The sequence below is a fragment of the Gekko japonicus genome, unplaced genomic scaffold, assembly GCF_001447785.1.
Source record: "Gekko japonicus isolate JY-2015 unplaced genomic scaffold, Gekko_japonicus_V1.1 scaffold2190, whole genome shotgun sequence".
NCBI classification, from domain to species: Eukaryota; Metazoa; Chordata; class Lepidosauria; order Squamata; family Gekkonidae; genus Gekko; species Gekko japonicus.
The window spans coordinates 249,036-263,089 of record NW_015165882.1 but is presented as its reverse complement, the minus strand read 5'-3'; the positions used below and the strand labels follow the sequence as shown (position 1 = coordinate 263,089).

Below are 14,054 nucleotides of genomic sequence, written 5' to 3'. Positions count from 1 at the left end.
TTTGAATGGTGTGGGTTTTTTTTTTTTTGGGGGAAGGATTGGTTGGGGGGGCTTGATTTTTGTGTCCTTGAGGGAGGGGCCTGGGACATGGGGTGCCTGGTTCTTGAAAGAGGGCGGGGTGATGGCAGGCATTTGAAATCAGGATGCTGCGTGAGACTTGGGGGGGTGTCACTGCTCCGTGGAACTGCCTGGAGGAGAGCAAGCAGGTTACCCCCCCCTTCAGTGTTCTGAGTGGGCCTTCTTCACCTGGAGGGCTTGCTCTGTTGGGGGGGGGACCAACCGACTGGTGTTAGGAATTTTCGGGGTTCCCTTCCGGGGACATGGCCAAAGGAGGAAGCGGATTGGGTGGGCGGTTAAAGAGTTTAGCTCAAAGGGTGCTGTTTCTGCCCCAAGGAGCTCCTCTTTTCATTGGTACCCCAATTTCCAGTCAGGGCCCAAAGAGGCTTATCTAGTTGCCCACTCTGGGTTGGGAAATACCCTGAGTTTTGGGGGTGGAGCCCGAGGAGGGCGGGGTTTGGAGAGGACAGGGGCTTGCCAAAGTGGCCACTTCCACCAGGGGAACTGAACTCGGTCGCCCGGAGATCAGTCGTAATGCCAGGAGATCTCCAGCCGCTCCCTGGAGGGTTGGCAACCCTATTTGCAACATATTTCTTCCCCTCAGCTTCCTGCTCACAATGAGGAGTCTTGGAGGTTGGTGAAGGTGGGCAAGAATGCCCGGCTCCACGTCACCCGGGGCATTTCCATGGTGGGCTAGGCATTCCAAGCCGGTCTCCCACATCCCGGTCTGAGACCCTGACCACCCCACCCACCGGCTCCCCAGTTCAGAAGGAGGGGCATGCGGGGAGGAGTAATTGGAGTCTTATATGAGCCAGGAACTGGGGCAGGGTTGCCGTTCTCCAGGTGGGGCCTGGAGATCTCCTGGAATCACAACTGCTATCCAGACGGCAGAGCTCAGTTCCCCTGGAGAAAATGGCTGTGTTGGAGGGGTGGGCTCTTTGGCATTCTATACCCTGCTGAGCACCTTCCTCTTCCCAAACCCCACTCCCCCCCCAGGCTCCACCTCCAGATTTCCTGGGGGTCAGGGACAGTGCACCACTGCTTGTATCAGCAGCCACAACGAGGAGGAATGTCCTAACCCAAAGTTGGCAACCCTAGGGGGCAGGGACAGTGCACGCTGCTTGTATCAGCAGCCACAAGGAGGAAACCACATGGCCCATTTACTTAATGAAGACACCTAGCCGTGGGAGTGGCCTGAGTGACAAAAGAACTGTGCGTGGTTGGTCCTGAAACATCTGTGCATGGTTGGTCCTGAAACCCCGGCTGTCTAAGCGACAGCCGCTCTGCTTGCGAGATTCCCAGAGACATCTGTGCCCAGTGAAACTCATATTGGTAATGAGTTAATAGTGGCTGTTAATCCTGTCAAGCAACAGCAACTGTGGCATCTGTGTCAGTCCATCGAGAATAGAACAAAGTTTGCGTCTGGTGGCACCTTTAAGACCAACAATGTTTAATTCTTGGCCTAAGCTTTCCTGTGTACACACAGAGTACATGCACACGGAAGCGAAAACCCAGAATTAAACTCTGTTGGTCTCAAAGGTGCCGCTGGACTCCGACTTTGTTCTGTTGCTTCAGACCAACACGGCTCCCTGCCCGAATCGACCAAGAATAGGCACTCTGTATAATCTCAGAGGTCCCACGGTCCCGCCAAAGGCATGACGTGAGCTGAGTCAGCATGAAGCGCCGTTTGGGGGCCTTGGTTTGAACAGGGAAAGCCATGCTGTGCCCCCCTCCCCCCCAAATGGCTGGGGCCCCTCTCTGAGAACACACGAGGGGCAGACCGTCCTGCCGTGGGGGGGGGGAGGTTTGTTTTTCCAGTGTGCGAGTGAGGAGCCAACCTTTGCCAAAGAAAACAAGCCGAACGTGTCTGCAGCACAAAGGCCCCTTTCTGCCTCCCGCCAGCTGGGCCTGCAAGCTGGCCCGGCTCCCCTGTTTCTCGCTGGGCCGCAGGCCCCTCCTCCCCAAAGACAGGGGGAGACTGTGCGTTGCTCTGGGGGGGGGCTGGGCCGTGGCTCAGTGGCAGAGCCTCTGCTTGGCGTGCAGAAGGTCCCAGGCTCAATCCCCAGCATCTCCCGTTAATAGCACCAAGTAAGAACATAAGAACATAGGAACATAAGAGATGCCAATGTTGGATCAGGCCAAAGGCCCATCCAGTCCAACACTCTGTATCACACAGTGGCCAGGAATACCAGGTGGCATCAGGAGGTCCAGCAGTGGGGCCAGGACATTAGAAGCCATCCCACTGTTGACCCCCCCCAAGCACCAAGATGACAGAGCATCACTTGCCCCAGAGCCCCTATCTATACCTTGTGGCTAATAGCCACTGATGGACCTCTGCTCCATATGCTTATCTAATTCCCTTTTGAAGCTGTCCATGCTTGTAGCCGCCACCACTTCCTGTGGCAGTGAATTCCAAGTGTTAATCACTCTTTGGGTGAAGAAGTACTTCCTTTTATCCGTTCTAACCCGACCGCTCAGCAATTTCATGGAGTGCCCACGGGTTCTTGTATTGTGAGAAAGGGAGAAAAGTACCTCTTTCTCTACCTGCTCTTTCCCATGCATAATCTTATAAACCTCAATCATGTCACCCCTCAGTCGTCGTTTCTCCAAGCTAAAGAGTCCCAAGCGCCTTAACCTTTCCTCATAGGGAAAGTGTTCCAACCCCTTTATCATTCGAGTTGCCAACGGGAAAGGCCTGGAGAGCCGCTGCCAGTCTGAGTAGACAATACAGACCTTGATGGACCAATGGTCAGATCCAGTCGAAGGCAGCTTCACGTGTGACTTCGGCTTTTTGGGTGTGTGTGTGCGTGCTGTGGCTTAGTGGAAGAGCCTCTGCTTGGGATGCAGAAGGTCCCAGGTTCCATCCCTGGCTAAAAAAGGACTGGGCAGGAGGTGATGGGAAGGACCTCCGCCAGAGACCCTGGAGAGCAGCTGCCAGTCGGAGTAGGCAATACTGACCTTGAGGGACCGAGGGTCTTCCTCTTGGTGCGGCTCCGCTGGCCGGTCGCCCCTTGCAGCGATGTCACTCTCCGTTTTTATTCCCGCCCTCCTCCTAAAGGGCAAAAAGCAAGATTTCTTGTTCTTTTGGAGGCCTGCGGGGGGCTTGATTTGCATAAAGGGAGCCGGCAGGTGCTGGGGGGGGGGATCATCCCTGCGTTACGACCACCCTCTGTTGCTCCCGGGTGGGGAGGGGAAGGCACTTTGTACTGCAGGTGCTATTGCACCATGGTTTATGATCGGCGTTTATGAGATTGAGAAACCATTCAGGAGCATTGCCCTGTTTTTTAATAGGCAGATTTGTGGACCAATTAGCAGCTATTCGCCACGACGGCCAAGTGAAACCTCCATGTCCGGAGGCAGTCTATTGGTCTGGTGCCAGTGCCTGGGCGGGGGAGGGAGGGAAGCAAAAATATAATTTTTTGCATCGCTGTAACATATCCTGTTAATGCTTCTGCTTTGCTTCAGTTCTCTTTTCAGATGTCTGGTTGATTCCAGATTTCTAGAATCCAAGTTCCATTGCATTGTTTAGTGAGCGTCCCACCCTGCCGGTTTCTGTTGAATCACTCTGCCTAATCCGCTTTGATGGAGAAAGATGGACTGTAGATAGATAAAAGTAAAAGCTGTGGACTCTTAGCTGTACTTGGAGGTTTTCTGAGGTCAGCTCCAGTGTCAGACAGGATGGCTGGATCCGGCAGGGCTCTTCCTGATGTGTTCTACCACACTTGTTTAAGGGCTAATTTTCCCCACCACTGAAAACAAGAGCAGAAGAGAAGCCATGTTGGATCAGGCCAATGGCCCATCCAGTCCAACGCTCTGGGTCACACACAGTGGCCAAAGCCCAGGTGCCATCAGGAGGTCCACCAGTGGGGCCAGAACTCCAGAAGTCCTCCCACTGTTGCCCCCCAAGCTCCAGGAATACAGAGCATCCCTGTCCCAGACATAAGAGAAGCCATGTTGGATCAGGCCAGTGGCCCATCCAGTTCAATGCTCTGGGTCACACACAGTGGCCAAAGCCCAGGTGCCCTCAGGAGGTCCACCAGCGGGGCCAGAACTCCAGAAGCCCTCCCGCTGTCGTCATCCCCCCCAAGCACCAAGAATGCAGAGCATCCCTGCCCCAGATAAGAGTGTTCCATACCTTCTGGGTAATAGCCATGGATGGACTTCTGTTCCAAATGTTTGTCGAAATTCCCAATATGGACTCAAATTGTCCCTCAGGCACACAGTCAAGATCATTTGAAAGGAGGTTTCTAGACCAGTTCATTAACAATTTTGGGCAGGGTTGTCAACTCCAGGTTGGGAAATTCCTGGAGATTATAGGGGGTGCCGACCTAGCAGTTCGAAAGCAAGAAATTGCAAGTAGATAAATAGGGACCACTTCGGTGGGAAGCTAACAACGTTCCGTGCACCTTGGTGTTTAGTCATGCCGGCCACATGACCACGGAAACGTCTTCGGACAGTGCTGGCTCTTCGGCATTGAAACGGAGAGGAGCCCTAGAGTCGGATTCGACTGGCTTTCGAGCAAGGGAACCTTTACCTTTATTTATGGGGGTGGGGCCTGAGGGTTTGAGCCTCCCCCCCAAGCAGGATGGGGTTTAGGGAAGGGAGGGCCAAAGGGTCTTGTTCCTTGCTTGGCCTCCGCACATGCGGTCTCTAGAGGGAACCACTAAGGCAGGCTGCCTTGTCAGGGTGGCTCGTGGCTGGAATCTCAGCTGCACATTTCGGCGTTTCCTTCTCCCGCATCTTTAAGCTGGAGGTGGAACAGGGAGAACCGAGGCGTCCAGGGAAATGTGCTGGATCGTGGCTGCCGTGGAGGGGCTGTGACAGAGCATCTGCTTGGCATGCAGGAGGTCCCAGGTTCAATCAACGGCATCTCTTGTTAAAGGATCAGGTGATGTGAAAGACCCCAGACCCTGGAGTAGAGATGTGAAGGCCCGGGGAAAAACATTTTTTTCCTGAAGCCTTTTTTGTTTTTTTCCCGAAAAATTGAAAAAAGAAAAAAAATTGATTATGGAACATTTTATTTTAACATGGCGAATAAAATATTTTAAGACAAGGTGTTCAAATATTTTCCAGATCATTTCTAAAAAATATGTATGGTATCAGATTGATCTAATTTCTGTGCACCGAGGACAAGCAAGTCCTAGGTTACAAACTGGGCTCTCCAATGCAAGAACAAGATGCATTTCCTCCTTTAGGAGGTGCGGTTGTCAGAAGAAAAGAAAAAGGTTTCAGTTTTGTTTTTGCATGTGGGTGGGTATTCTGTTTGTAATAATTGTTTGGATACACTATGTTTTTAATAGGCTAGTTGTGAGAATTTCATGCTAAGTAAAAATGTCCATAGTCATATTTTATGTTCCTAAAGTAACAGAATGACTTTCAATCTGGAAAAGAAAAAAGAAGTGCTAATGTAGCTTTCCCCCCAATTTTTCCAAAAACTTCTGTCCCCCCCCCGAAAAAAACTGGGGAAAAACCCGGGGGGGTTTCCACGCTTCAGAATTTCTGGAAATTTTACATCTCTGCCCTAGAGAGCTGCTGCCAGTCTCAGTAGGCAATATTGACTTTGATGGACCCAGGGTCCGACTCGGTACAAGGCAGCTCCACGTGTGGTTCGTGTGATGTGATGGGTTTATGAGCAGTTCTAGCCCCGACCAAAGAATCTCATTGTTGTAAAACTGTCAGAAAGTGTTCTGCCAGGAACGGTGAGGAGGGATAGCGAGGGGGTGGAGCAAGGGTGTGTGTGGTGGGAGTGGCTTAGTCGGTAGGCAGGCAGTCCTCATTGTTGTGTGTCTCTCTTGTCACAGCGGATGGCCAGCCGTGCCGCATCCAGCGCTGTAATGCGGACTACGTAGCCGCCACCTCTCCGGCGACGGAGGAGACCCTGCCTCACACAGACTACTGCATGGCTCTGCGGGCCTATTCCCTCTGCACCCGGAAGATGGCCCGCTTGTGCCGGGGCGATCTGGTGTACCACTCGGCAGTCTTCCGGATCAAAGAACTCTTTGGGCAGCAGAACTGCTCGAGTGACGGGCCGACCTCCTCCGCCAGAGTCCCCGGAGCCGCCGACCCCCTGCTCTCCGACATGTGCAGCTACCGAGCCCGATCCAGTCTCCAAACCAGATTTGCTCACTGTGGGCTCTTTGGAGACCCCCACCTGCGGACATTTAAAGACGAATTCCAGACCTGTAAAGTGGAGGGGGCTTGGCCGCTCATTGATAACCAGTACTTGTCGGTCCAGGTGACCAACGTCCCCGTGGGGCTTGGCTCTGGGGCCACGGCAACCAGCAAGGTAAACGACATCTGTTTTGTTTTGTTTTTTTACCAAGCTTCCCTGGGGGCCTGGCAGTCATTGGAGCACTTTACAGGTGGCCAGATCAGTTAACGTACTTCGGTTGGAATGCCACCCTTTCAGTTTAACTCCAAAGGAAGGTGGCACCCAATATAGCCTGCTGGATAGGTGCATGAACTGATCGCTCCGCTCACGCTGGTGAGTTTTGCTGTGGAACTTCCTCTGGCCCACTTTATGAATTCAGCAGAACCACGAGTTAAATCGTCTCCTGGAGGTCAGCAGGGGACGGGATTGAGTACCCCCCTCCAGGGTTCCCTCTAAGCTGAGTGAGTGTGAGCTAGCTCATAGTTTTTTAGCCTCCAGCTCACACATTTTTGTCTTTGCTCAGGGAGGAGGGCTCCAGAGCAAACGGATTTATGCAGCAGCCAAATCACTCACTCACAACTTTAGTGCCAGTTGCTCACAGAGTAGAACTTTTGCTCACAGGACTCCACAGCTTAGAGGGAGCGTTGCCCCCCCTCCCAAATGAAATCACCCTTCCAAAGCCAGCGCGTGCTGAGAAGAAAGATTTGGTCAGTCGGGGCCTATCTGGAATGTTATTTTTTGGATTTGCACTTCTCCCGGAGGGGGCGGAGGGGGAACACCAGCGCACAGCACCTTCTCCTCCCATGCTTCCTGCAAACAGCTCAGGGTGGCATCTCTCTTTCTCATGGGCGGACTGGCTGCGATGGCAACCGGGACTTTTCCCAGTGGGCCAGTGGCCCTCTCCTCTTACCTGCCCTGATCTGACCCAGGGGCACAACAGCCACGCCTGGCCCGCTCAGTCTTGGTGCAGTGCAAGGGAGCCTGCCCCCGGCCTGCCTCTCCTTCCTTCCTTCCTTCCTTCCTTCCTTCCTTCCTTCCTTCCTTCCTTCCTTCCTTCCTTGCCTGCCTGCCTGCCTGCCTGCCTGCCTCTCTTGGGTTTTCTTTCTCTCTTGCTCTCTTTCTCTCTTTCTCTCTTTCTCCCTTCCTTCCTTCCTTCCTTCCTTCCTTCCTTCCTTCCTTGCCTGCCTGCCTGCCTGCCTGCCTGCCTCTCTTGGGTGTGGAGGGGCGGCCTCTCCTTCCAGGGTGGGGTACAAGGCCCTTTTGCAGGGTCATTTCCCCCTTCCCGGCCATACCCGGTCAGTTCTCCCTTAATTTGATCCTCACAACCAGCCCTGTGGGGTAGACGTGGTTGTGAATGAGAGCGAGAGAGAGCCTGGCCCTTCTTGCCCTCCCTCTCATGGCCCCTGCAGACGGCCGGAAGGGAAGCTTTGGCCCTGGAGATGGGTCTGGGGGGTACGGACCAGGGAACGTGTCTGCTCTGAGGACTCAGAGCCAGTTTGGTGTCGTGGGTTAAGTGTACAAACGCTAATCTGGGAGAACCGGGTTTGATTCCCCAATCCTCCACTTGCACCTGCTGATGTGACCTTGGGCAAGCCATAGTTCTGACAAGAGCTGTTCTTGAAAAGGAGCAGTTTCTGTCAGAGCTCTCTCAGCCCCACCTACCTCACATGGTGTGTGTCGTGGGGAGAGGAAGGGAAAGGAGTTTGTAAGCCACTCTGAGACTCCCTTGGGTAGTGAAGGGCGGGGTATAAATCCAGTCTCCTCCTCTTCTCTTCCTCTTCCTTCTGTTGCTTGGCAAGTGGAAGAGAACTGGCAATAATTATTTCTTTCCCTTTCCACATATTGATGGCTTTGTAATGTTATCAGCCCCTCGTATTCCATTTCGTGCACGTCTGGATGTGTAGGTTTCATTCAAAGGGTGCCGGGGTCACTGAGACCCCAGCTACTCTCCAGAGCAAACGAAAACCTTTTGCTACCTGTCTTGGGAGTGGGCCTGTGGTGGATAAGGGATAAATCCCAGAGAGGGGCACAACTAAAAAGGCCCTGCAGCCTCACTCCTGAAGGTGGGAATGGAGCCTCAGCAGATGAGCTAGACATTTATCTGAAGGACTGTCTCTTTCCATATATCCCTGTGTGCCAGCTACGGTCATCGGGCAGCCATCTCTTGGCTCTCCCACCGCTTAGGGTGTCCCGTCTTGCACCCACCAGAACCGGGGCCTTTTCCATCTGCGGAATGGGCTCCCTGAAGAGGAGGAGGGGGGGCCTCCTTGGAGACCTCCGGGAGGCGCTGCAAGGCCTCCCTGTTTGCCAGGGCTTTGGAGGGGGTCTGAATGGGCAGGCATCTTTTTAAGAGGGGGAGAGATCTGCGACTTTATTTTTGGTTTTGAATCGAAAATACTTTAAACAATTATCGGAAGCCACCTTGAACCGTGAAGAAATAAATAAATAAAGGCAGGAAAAGCTGTCCTGGATATAAACTGTTAGGAACTAGAGTGCTGCTACAGTTGTAAGACATTACGGATCTGATACATCTATTATTGTTACATTAAAGGTAAAGGTTCTCTTGCTCGAAAGCAAGTCGAGTCCGACTCTAGGGTTGCGGTGCTCATCTCCGTTTCAGAGCCGAAGAGCCAGCGCTGTCCGAAGACGTTTCCGTGGTCATATGGCCGGCATGACTAAACACCAAGGCGCACAGAACACTGTTCCCTTCCCACCGAAGTGGTACCTATTTATCTACTTGCAATGTCTTGCTTTCGAACTGCTAGGTTGGCAGGAGCGGGAACTAGAGACGGGAGCTCACTCCGTCATGCGGCACCCTCGGGTCTCGAACTGCTGGATTACCGACCTTCCACAGCCTGCAGTTCAGCGTCTTAACCACTTGAGCCACCGCAGCTCCTATTGTTACATTAGAGTCCCTTAAAAAAAACACACACACACAACACCACGTGTCTGGAGTCGAATTCTGACTGTGTTTTTTGCAGTGGCTCCAACGGGATTTTGAAAATATGATCCTGTCTTGAGTCTTAGCCCTGACCCGGATGTCAGGTCAGCTCTCGGAAGCTAAGCAGGGTCGGCCCTGGTTAGTCCTTGGATGGGAGACCGCCAAGGAAGCCCAGGGTTGCTTTGCAGAGCCCGGCAATGGCAAACCACCTCTGAACGTCTCTTGCTTTGAAAACCCCAGAAGGGGTCACCATAAGTTGGCAACCATTGATGACAAAAAATATATATATATTGAACTTAAAGTGACCTCCTCCTGATGGTCAATACAACAAGATACAAACAGGGGTCACAGTGTACAGTAACATATCAAAAAACAGGAAATCACTGTGATCAATGACAATGACACTTATAATAAATTTTACATAGAAACAAAGTCCAACAATTCATTTACTCAATATTACATTAAAAACAGAATCCAACTTATTCATATTCACAACAGAGTATAGCATATCCCTCACATTACTCAATGAGTACACCGGTTTTTACACTCATTTCATTATCTTCCTCAAGAGTAATCTTATAGTTCTTATAGAGTTGGAAGGTGTTTTCTTCTATGAATTATCAGTTCCATTGCATTCCTTAAGTAGGAGCAGGCCAATAAATTGAATGTCTATTTGTAGCAAGCAGTCCATGATTTTATGTGGCAAAAGCCTACTTTAAAATTGTTGGACTTTGTTTCTATGTAAAATTTATTATAAGTGTCATTGTCATTGATCACAGTGGTCTCCTCCTGATGGTGACATGTGGGGTTTTCTCATGGCTGCCGTCAGTGCCCACGCGGTGCACTGAAACAATGTGTCTACAGGGTGCATTCCCCCCCCCCGCATCCCCCCCATTTCCCGCCTTCCACCACCAGGTGGCCTTATTGTGCACTTTTAAAATCAGTAATTGACAAAACCGCCATCGCATCCATTGTTCTCCCTTTCTCCTTTTGGCCTCACAACGGCCCTGTGAGGTAGATGATCCTGAGCAAGAGCAGCTGGCTAGAGTACTGTATTAGACGTGTGAATTGCAAAGGAGCACATCCTCTGGCTGTGGAATGGTGATTGCGGGGAGGACTGGGGCGCTGGAAAGGCTGCCACTGAAGGTGCGACGGGGAAAGTCCAGGCGCGTCCGTGGAAAGTGCCGTCAAGTTGCAGCCAACTTATGCCGACCCTGTAGGTTTTCCAGGCAGGAGAGGTTCAGAGGAGGTTTGCCATGGCCTGCTTCTGCGTCACGACCCCGGTATTCTTTGGTGCTTTCCCATCTAAATACTGGCCAGGGCCAACCCTGCTTAACTTCAGCATGGCTTCTCTTATGTTTGTATGAGCACAGACAGGTTCAAGAGGGGGGACTGGGTAAACATATGGAGCAGAGGTCCATCAGTGGCTGTCAGCCACAAGGTGTAGAGGGAACCCTCTGTCTGGGGCAGTGAAGCTCTGTCTTCCTAGTGCTTGGAGGGCGACAGTGGGAGGGCTTCCGGAGTTCTGGCCCTGCTGGTGGACCTCCTGATGGCCCCTGGGTTTTGGCCACTGTGTGGCACAGAGTGTTAGACTGGATGGGACATTGGCCTGACCCAACACGGCTTCTCTTACGTTCTTATGTCTGGGGCAGTGATGCTCTGTCTCCTTGGTGCTTGGGGGGAAGCAACAGTGGGAGGACTTCTGGAGTTCTGGCCCCACTGGTGGACCTCCTGATGGCCCCTGGGTTTTGGCCACTGTGTGGCACAGAGTGTTAGACTGGATGGGCCATTGGCCTGACCCAACAAGGCTTCTCTTATGTTCTTATGTCTGGGACAGGGATGCTCTGTCTCCTTGGTGCTTGGGGGGAAGCAACAGTGGGAGGGCTTCTGGAGTTCTGGCCCCGCTGGTGGACCTCCTGATGGCCCCTGGGTTTTGGCCACTGTGTGGCACCGAGTGTTGGACGGGATGGGCCGTTGGCCTGATCCAACCTGGCTTCTTTTATGTTCTTAAATTTGTGAACTCTGACAAGATGGGGCTAGCCTTGGCTACCTAGGTCAAAGCAAGAGACGTTCAGGCGTGGTTTGCCATGGCCGGCCTCTGCATAGCTACCCTGGACTTCCTGGGTGGTCTCCCATCCAAGTCCTCACCAGGGCTGACCCTGCTTAGCTTCTGAGATCTGACCTGGGCTACCCAGGTCACGCGGCCTGCAGAAAGATTTTGAGAAAGCCAGGAGGCGCGCCGAAGCATTGCAATGCTGTGTGGAAGCCAGAACACTGTCTCCTCCTTTACAGATCCGCATCTGAGCTGGGCCACGCTCCTGGTGTGGAGGCGGTCCTGTTGTCCAAAGCACAGACAGCAGGGGTGGGTGGCTGTGTGTCTCATAGACCCCGGCTGCTTTTATCCCAGCAGCTTTTCCTTCAACTCAAACCCGGCCCCTGTAGCAAAGATGTTCACTTTTAATCTGTTGCAGCATCAGTATGTTTAGCCTGGGAAAGAGAAGGCTTGGAAGAGGACACGATTGCCGTCTTCAAATATCTGAAGGGGTGTCTTGTAGAAGATGGAGCGGATCTATTCTCTCTTGCTCTGGATTGCAAGACTAGATGTAATGGGTGGAAATTACCGCATTTAATGGAAGTGCATGTTTTATGGATTTCTTAAAAAAAACACCCAATACTGTCAGCTGCCCCACATGCCAGTGAGCTGAAATGGCACTGTGTATGTTTGACTGAGTTTAGCATAGGAAAAGGAGTACGACAAGGATGTATATTGTCACCTTGCTTATTTAATATATATGCAGAGTACATCATGCGAAATGCTCGCCTGGATGAATCACAAGCGGGAATTAAGATTGCTGGGGAAAAGATCAACAACCTCAGATATGCAGACAATACCACTCTAATGGCAGAAAGTGAAGAGGACCTAAAGAGCCTCTTGTTCAGGATAAAAGAGGAGAGCGCGAAAGTGGGCTTGAAGCTTAACATCAAAAAAACTAAGATCAAGGCATCCGGCCCCATCACTCCTTGGCAAATAGAAGGGGAAGTCTGGAAGTAGTGACAAACTTCACGTTCCTGGGATCCCAGATCACCGCAGACTGTGACAGCAGCCATGAAATTAAAAGACGCCTGCTCCTTGGGAGGAAAGCGAAGGCGAACCTAAACAGCATGATAAAAAGTAGAGAAATCTCCCTGCCAACAAACGTCCGCATGGTCAAAGCAATGGTATTCCCAGTAGTCATGTATGGCTGCGAGAGTTGGACTAGAAGGAAGGCCGAGCGCCGAAGAATAGAGTCTTTTGAACTATGGTGCTGGAGAAGCCTCTTGAGAGTCCCTTGGACTGCAAGAAGATCAAATCCGTCAATCCTAAAAGAAATCAACCCTGACTGTTCCCTGGAAGGCCAGATAATGAAACTGAAGCTCAAAGACTTTGGCCACCAAATGAGAAGGGAGCACTCACTGGAGAAGACCCTGATGCTGGGAAAGATTGAAGGTCAAAGAAGACGGGGACGGCAAAGGATGAGATGGTTAGACAGTGTCATCGATGCAACGAACATGAAGTTGAGCAAACTTCAGAGGACGGCGGAAGACCGGAAGGCCTGGCGTGATCTGGTCAACGGGGTCGCGAAGAGTCGGACTCGACTGTGCGACTGAACAACAACAAAAATGTTTGACGTTTCCTATATATGAAAAGTAACTTAAATGCACCTTCCTGGTAGAGTCACAAGATGATGTATGGCCACAGCTTGGTGGGGGGAGAGCATCAGAAACCCCCTGATATGACCAGAGTCAATGGTTGCTTTGCCAAACATCCTGGCCTTGTATAACCCATCAGATGCTGGCTGCTCTGGTTGCTAGAGGCACCAGTCTGGAGTGGCTGAAACTCTCTCCACCATCGCACATGTCTCCAGGATACAACCGGCTTTCCTTGGCTCCCCCGAATTGCTTGTCGGCTACTGGGGTCTTTCATAGAATCATAGAATGTTAACGTTGGAAGGGACCTTGCAGGTCATCTAGTCCAACCCCTTCCTGCACACTGCAGGAGCGTAGCCAAAAGACAGCCCTACAACATACCCGAAAGATGGTCGTCCAGCCTCCGCTCGGAGCATCCACCACCTCCCGAGGCGGTCTGTTCCGCCGCTCAGCCACTCTTACAGTTAGGAAGTTTCTCCTGTTATTTAGCCGGTATTGACTCCCTTGTAATTTCCACCCATTTGCTGTCAGCTGGTGAAGGTCTGAATTGTGTCCTTGGACATTTAGATTGAAGGGTGGCATCCATTTTATGTCTGTACCGCCTGCCCTTTAAAGGGATTCTTGTTTTATTCTGCTTTTTTTTTTAATATATGTTTGCTAACCCACCTTAAATGTATTTATTTGCAATCTATTTAGCATGCCTTTCTCCAAAAAGGATATTTAAGGTGGCCCTTAAAAAAAAAAAAAAGATCCACAACATATAAGCAAGCCTGCTAGGACACAAAAAGTATATTCTACCAAAAGTTAACCCACTTCTGCCTCAACACCTATCATAAGCCAGAATAAACTGCAATAAACAGAGTAAACATACCTATCATAAACCAGAATAAACTGCAAGGGTTTTTTGGGAGAGTCACAAACACGCACATACAAACACACACACACCCTGTTAGGAGGGAGTTCCAAAGGCATGTCTTGTGAAGCTTCTCCATCTGAAGCTCCTTCGCTCCCAAATATCTGAATATTTTCTGAATATTTATTATTTTTATTTTTATTTTTTTTGAGCCCCCGGAGGGGATTTTTTTATTATTGATTCTTTTTAACACTACAAAAAACTACAACAGAAAAGGGGGAGGGGAAAACTACATATAAGGGAGAAAGTAAAGAACCCACTACTGACTAAAAACCCAAGAGAGGAGATCCTCTAACTAGCTTTTT

The 14,054-nt window shown here is 51.1% G+C and overlaps 1 protein-coding gene across 1 annotated transcript in view; it reads left to right on the top strand.

Moving 5' to 3' along the window:
• Positions 1 to 14,054, top strand: part of LOC107110504 (RGM domain family member B-like) — a 45,431-nt gene that overhangs the window by 22,152 nt on the left and 9,225 nt on the right. The window contains exon 2 of the mRNA XM_015411290.1: positions 5,859 to 6,343. Within this exon, the coding sequence (XP_015266776.1) occupies positions 5,859 to 6,343 (485 nt within the window). The remainder of the gene's footprint in view (positions 1 to 5,858; positions 6,344 to 14,054) is intronic.